Source organism: Cryptotermes secundus, unplaced genomic scaffold (assembly GCF_002891405.2).
Source record: "Cryptotermes secundus unplaced genomic scaffold, Csec_1.0 scaffold593, whole genome shotgun sequence".
Lineage (NCBI taxonomy): Eukaryota > Metazoa > Arthropoda > Insecta > Blattodea > Kalotermitidae > Cryptotermes > Cryptotermes secundus.
In genome coordinates, this window is record NW_019739960.1 from 383,776 (window position 1) to 390,807 (window position 7,032).

The window sequence follows — 7,032 nt, forward strand, 5'->3', positions numbered from 1 at the left end:
GTGGTATTAGGATGCTAACCATGAAAGTACTTATAATCTACTTCCAGCAGAGTGAGAACAGAGAGCTTGTTGTGTTGCGACAAGCGATAATAAACAATCAGGGTTCTTGTATACGAATAGATACTCACCCCACATCTCTGCATACCGAAATGACGTACGTGTATAATCTTTCAAGACATGCAAGACTAAACATGGCTACATAAACCATCCGCTGCTGTGTTGCAACATCTACATACAGCATTCTTCGTTCCAAGAACTCTGAATTCTTGTAGAGAGACGACAAATTTGGGAATTTTTTATTTGGAATCAGTCTAAAAAATTTTACACATTTTATAAAGTCTGTAAATTACAATATCTGATTCTACATTCTTTCTAGAAAAAAACAGCGTTTATTTGGTTCGTTTATCACAAAAATTGTAGAAATCACAGCAATTTTAGGAAATGATTACAGTTTTTATTGCTTTAAAATTGCGGGTATTTAAATCAAATCCGTCCTGCTGCCATTACCGGAATTTAAAGGGCCGTCACTTAAAGGTTAATGCAACCATTATGGGTGCATTTGCCTGTTCTTTTTATTTTTGTTACAGGATTATAGAAAAGTAGTAAATGCAAGACATGCATTTGTATCTGGCTTTTGTAAATATTTGGAATGAAGATTCCTGCTGTTGCTGTTGCTATTGCATGTTCCACTGTCATTTGCTGTTCTCAGCCATATACTTCTTTGCTCCAGTAGTACGGGGGGCTCGGCTGCATCTGACCTGCGTGATTTGATAGACCGAGGGCTAATGGCTGTGGCACAGAATGCTTTCCAGGAGGCTTATGACTACTTCAGCAAGGCATATACACTAGATGCATCAAACATTATGGTAAGAGCTGGTAGTGTATTGTCATGTGTAGGGGTTTGTGCGTGATTTATAAGACAGGTTTTGGATTGGATGATTGGATTTATTGATACCTTATTCACACAACTTGGGACTACGGGCAATTACAGTGCTCTCGCTGGTCTACACACTTTACAGTTCAGCATTATGCACACACACTAGAGTCGTCAGTTTTCACTAGTCGTATCCTGGCAACGGATTTACAACAGTCCCACTGTAACTTCAAATTGCACATGAAGTCTTCTTTTCACAGCCTAATTCCTTTCTTGCCATTTACTCTCAATCACCTTAGACTGCCATCTCCAGAATTCAACCCTTTTCTTGATGACAACTGAACCCTCTCAACTTCTAACAGAAACTAACTGCTCCCTTGGAACTCCCCGTTATATAGCCTAGGGGCGGACCCCACGGAAAACACCGTCTTCCATTTTCCAGAATTGTGTTATGCGTGCTTACTGATCTGTTGCCTAGCAGTAGACATCCTATTGTTGGCTCCCACCTAGCAGTCTAGCAGTTGGTATGCATGTCACAATATTGTTTCATTTTTACAGTGATTTGCAGTTGAGCTCACATATAGTGTTCAATTGTAGGGTTTTCTCATTCTATACTCATTTTGTATGACCCCCAACCCAGGTATGTCATTGTTAATTTCTTCCATCCAATAGTTGTAACAGTTTAACCATTACTGTCTCTAGTGTCATTATTGGGACAGTTCATATGTGTAGTCAGCTGGCTGAACAGTGCACTTTTCTTAATACTGTAACCTTGGAGTTAAAACACAGAGAACCAGAGATTACAAATTCTCTGTTTCCTTGAATTAAAATATGGTCACCAGTCTCACAATCTTCTGTCTTCTTATCTGCTTTCAAAAGACATAAAAATTAGAATATACAAAACTATAATTTTTACCGTGGTTCTATATGGGTGTGAAACTTGGTCTCTGATGTTAAGGGAGGAACATGGACTGAGGGTGTTTGAGAATAGGGTGCTGAGTAGAATATTAGGACCAAAGAGAGATGAAGTGACAAAGTTGAAGAAAACTGCGTAATGAGGAACTTCATAACTTGTACTCTTCATGAAGTACAATTAGAATGACCAAGTCAAGGAGGATGAGATGGACAGAGTATGTAGCATGAATAGGGGAGAGGAGAAATGGATACAGGATATTGGTGAGAAAGCCAGAAGAAAAGAGACCACTAGGAAGACCAAGATGTAGGTCGATGGATAATATTAAAATGGATCTGTAACCGTATGTCCCTCGCCAAAATTATTTAATTAAAGGTGTGAACAACTGATGCATTATTTCTCACCATGAGAGACGCTCCATCGGCGAGATACCATCCTGGGACCGTCTAGTTGTAATTCAGCTATTGTCCTCCTTAGGCTAAGGGTGCCACTATTGTCCCTAACGTCGCCTCTTTACTCCCAGTATCATAAACCAATGAACTGACCGTGTGCGAGACCGGCCAGGAGGGGTCTTGGGTTCCTTGAAGACCTACAGAAATTTATGGGCTTCTTTAAAATGTAGGTCAGATGCCGGGCTCGACCCTTGGCTTTCTCCTTTTATTTTCTTGTTTTTCTGATGCCAACTGGGGGACTTGAAAAGATAGAGCAGTCGGTTATAGGGAGCGGAGGAGGACAGTAGTTGAAAGGTAGATATAGAAGAAAGACGTGTTTAACAGTAGGGTAGCGAGTAGGGCGGACGGAGCGGTTAACTTGAAGGACAATGCAAAGATTAACAGTTGAATGAAATTTTAAATTAAAAGTACGATATTCAATGTTCTGGAGATCCCGGATTTATTAACCCCGAAGTGTGTTCCGCTCCCATCTCTGAAGCACCCGTATACTGTGATTAAGAACTCTAGCTTGAGTGACAGTCATGGCAGCTGTAAGTCGGAGGGTGGCTACAGATCTTAGAGAGATAGGATTGGGTGTCCAGGATAGGGACCAGTGGAAGGCTCTTGTGAACACAGTAATGAACTTTTTGGTTGCATAGAATTTTGGGACGTTTTTGAGTAGCTGTACAGCTGGCAGCTTCTGAAGAAGGGCTGAGTTCCATGAAGTTGGTTGGTTAGTTCCACCATTCTGAGAGGTTAGAATCCCTGTTCCCAGATGATGTAGGTTAATGTTTGAATCTTATAACCACCAGCAAAACAGTGACTGGGGTAAAGTATAAGCACTCTGATGTAACTCTTTAGCTGCACATTTCTGATTGCAACTTTACAGTTGTGTTTATAGGCCGAAGTGTATGTTTACAGAAAGATACCGTGAAACTTCTCTGATAAGTGTGAATATAACACGGGTATGGTGAGATACAAGAGGATGTAACGTACATGTACCAGAGCTACAGAATTAGAGTTACCTGAACCTGAATGTATGAAGATTTCAGTGTATGTTACTAGATACAAACATTTGGTAATCTGCCTCCATGTAGCATTGTGCCAGTAAATATGCATGATACTGTAAGATGTGTGCATGTTCTTCAGCAATGGATGTTATTGAAATTCTTTTCTGATGCGTTATAACAAAAAGTTACAAAATCGTACATATTAAACTTTAGCACACCTGTCTGTTCCCGTGTAACAGTTCGGGAGCTCCTGAACAGATTTTCGTGAAATTTGATATTAGTGTATGTTGCTGAAATTCGTACATATGTTCTAATATTGGATGAAATTGTACAGCAATAATGGACAGTATATCAACATTTATATGTATTTCTGCACACATCTTGAATGTAACTAGCTAAATATCACGGTGAAGAATGTTTTGAACAATGTAAGATTTGAGGCTTTCACGGCGGTGACTATGAAGAAAGCAGTCTTCAGGGATTTGGCACCGTGTATATGTGGTGTTAACCGACGTTTCGGAGGAACGTATCGCCCCCATCTTCAGGGTAGAAGAAAAAGTATAAGAAATCTGCAAGCGACAACACCGTGAGAAACGGTAAAGCAGACTGTGGCCACTCTAGGTTTTAAACCATTGCTTTAAAAATCGATTTAGGCTTTGTAGCAACTCTTGACGAATATTGTGTGGTATAATTGCCATTATATATTTCCATCAAAACCTGCATTATTCAGTGAAGATAATAGTTTAATTCACTTTCTAAAAAATACATCTAGACATAAACAGGAAACTCAGTAACTCAACTTACTCCACGGTCTAGAATCTTCCTTCAGTATTAGGTAATTAGTTGGTCAAGGGATTCTGTGTTATGAAGGTTTATCACCTGTAACAAGCAAGCAGAAGTATGTATTCTTTACCTAGGGTACGGTTGCTTCTCATCAGTATCAAAATGTATAATGTTAGAAAAAAGCATTAAATAAATAATAAAAAAAGTAAAGCTATGCCTGTACCAGGCCATGAAGGCCCATAGGGTTATGAGACGTTGAGGGTTCCACATTATCTAGACGATCGGCTCAACGATGGTGGTAAGGTTGTCAGCCTTACGCACCAGCCGCGCTTTACTCCCCAGGAAAATTAAATAAGTAATAAAAACTCAAATTAAAGTAATTTTATTCATGTAATTTAGGTGTGTGCTAAGAACGAGAAAAGTTACACTTATATATGTATATAAATCAGCATTTGACTCGAGTCATTTTTATGCAGTTCACATCTTGCAACATATTTCTCCCAAGTAGCCTCTTTCCATGAAGCTTTTCTACCAGAATTTTGTGTGTATTTCTTTCTTCTGCAAATGAAAGTTGATGTATGTTTGTCTTTAGTTGCTGAATAACATGGGAGTATGCCTGCTCTACCTGGGTCAGCTGAAGGAAGCCCTCTCGTTACTTGAGGGTGCTGTGAATAACAATCCAATACAGGGTCTACATGAAAGCCTCCTGCTCAATGTGTGCACCCTTTATGAACTGGAGAGTTCTTACTGCAACCAGAAGAAGCTTGGCATGTTGCGTTTAATGAGCAGATATAAAGGCGATGGAGTAGGTGTAGCATGCCTCAAGCTACAGATGTAAATGTGTGCTCAGTATTGTCTCTGTAAATCAGAGTAAATGGAATTAATAATGTAATAAACAGGTATGAATAAGTAAAAGAAGTTTTTGTATCTTATCCAGCAGTTGATAACAGTCTTTGTCCTTCATGTGTGTCTTTAACCTTGTAATTGGTAGCTAAGAATTTTTGATAGTTAAAGACTGCTTAGGAGGGCAAGACCAAGATGAGCCAGTGAAGAAGCCTCTGAAAAAGGCAACTGTTCAAGACAATGAAGAATATGTGCTTGTTTCAGCAAGGAAAGTGGCAATTTCCACTGGTTAGTTTGGGCTCTAGTTTCTAAGAACGGCGTATTTTGTCATTCCAGGCATTTATACTAGTTAAGGGCTGGTATTCAGTTTATTTTCCCCATGGTAAAGTTATGAAATAATAGTTGTGTGCATAGCTTTTTTAACCCTTACCTTACTGGCAGTTTATTTCCTAACCAAAAGTGTAGGGTTTTAATTGAAACAGGTTGCTGTAGGAATCGCATTGAATTTTGAAGTAGATGTGTGGTCATTTTAATTGCCTGATTTACCAACAGTTTTCAGTGTTTGCACACACAGTATATCTTCTTCTGTTTTGACACTACAACTCACTTAGAATTTTGGTCTTCTCAATCACACCTTTCCACTTTGTCCTGTCTTCCATTTAGGTACCTTCATCTTCTTAATGTCAGCTTTAACATCATCCTCACATCGTGTTTTTGGTCTGCCCATTGGACTTGTACTTGATGCTTTTCATGAGTACAGGTTTTCAACTGATCTGTTGTTTGGTATTTGCTCTATGTGGCCAAGCCATGCGAGTCTTTTTGTGTTGTCAGTGTTGCGGTTTGCACTATGAAGATGCATTTGTTATAGCTGACATTGATGCACTGTCTGGCTCCTTTAAGTGGTGTCACCCAGCAGGTTAGCACCAGCTGGGCAGAATCTGTTGAAAGTTTGATAAACTGCATAACCTATTGTTAAAAATATGCTGCACTGTAGAACTTGTTAAGAGAAATTGGTACACCTGCAGAATCTGTTGTTAAGAAATTGGTAAGTTGCACAACTTGTTAAAAATTTGGTAACCCCCAGAAAAATAGCTGTTAGAAATCTCGTAAACCACAAAACATGTTGCTAATTGGTGAACTGCATATGTGCTTGTTTCATAAATGTTGCAACAGAAATATAATATAAGATAGATTTTGTGAGAGTAAAAGAAGTCAGATGGGACAGGAATGGTACCGAACCACAAGGCAAATGTACAGTTTTTCTCTGGAAACGGAATAAGAATCATGAATTAGGTACAGGATTTTGTGTACCCAAGAAACTCATATCAGCAGTAAAATGGGTAGTCTTGGTGATAAGATGTGATATACATTACTAATGGGTGGCTGGTATGAATATTCACACCCCAACATGGGATGAAGTTGATATGAAGGACAGCTTCTCTCAAGAACTAGAAGTATATTCGATAAATTACCCAAATGTCATATGTTTTCTTTTAGGAGATCTCAACTTTAAAGTAGGTAGAGAAGACATTTTCGAATGAATAATTGGAAGTGAGAGTTTACACGAAACTAGTTATGATAATGTGGTTAAAGTAGTAAACTTTGCCTCATCCAATATCTGATTGACAAAAGTACAATGTTCCTACTTTATAACATTCATAAATTTACTGAGACATCCGCTGAAAAGAAACACAATCAATAGAGCACTTTGATATATAGAAGATAGCAATTAAATGTAATTTCATGGGATCACACTGATACTGACCATTATCTGGTGGTGGCAAACATTAGGGAGAGGCCAGCAAAGGAAGTTGTTTCACTTAAGGCTGTAGCCTCGTCAGTCATAAATAAGGAAACAACACGCTCAGAGTGGCTCTCCTGCAGTGCCCCCTGCCACCTTCTTACCCCTTAGCGCCCCCAGTGTTATTACTTCACTCCACTTTTGGAACCACTGATTCAGTTGCTTCTTGCATTTACTGATTTTTGTCATGATATCTATGAGAAAAAAAGCTGAACTGCTTGGCTACGTGTGCGCTAATGACATCTGACACAGTTGCTGGAAATTTAATTATAATAAAGCTAAGAATTTCGCCAATATATCCTTTAGATATTAGTAAATGTGTTAGAAGGGTTAGGCGCATGGTACCGATGGTCGTGTTGCAGGGATTCTGGGCAGCT

The 7,032-nt window shown here is 39.0% G+C and overlaps 1 protein-coding gene across 19 annotated transcripts in view; it reads left to right on the forward strand.

The window, feature by feature from the left end:
- The window catches only part of LOC111872179 (trafficking protein particle complex subunit 12), a 23,085-nt gene extending 18,154 nt beyond the window's left edge, over positions 1-4,931 (forward strand). For 16 of the 19 annotated variants that reach the window (XM_023865798.2, XM_023865791.2, XM_023865795.2 and 13 more), the window contains 2 exons: positions 731-866; positions 4,604-4,930. In XM_023865798.2, the coding sequence (XP_023721566.1) occupies positions 731-866; positions 4,604-4,849 (382 nt within the window). In that variant the 3' untranslated portion in view covers positions 4,850-4,930. Of the gene's footprint in view, positions 1-730; positions 867-4,603 lie in introns of all 19 variants that reach the window. The other 3 variants (XM_033754580.1, XM_023865806.2, XM_023865808.2) reach the window with 3 other exon arrangements.
- Positions 4,932-7,032: the final 2,101 nt, after the last annotated feature.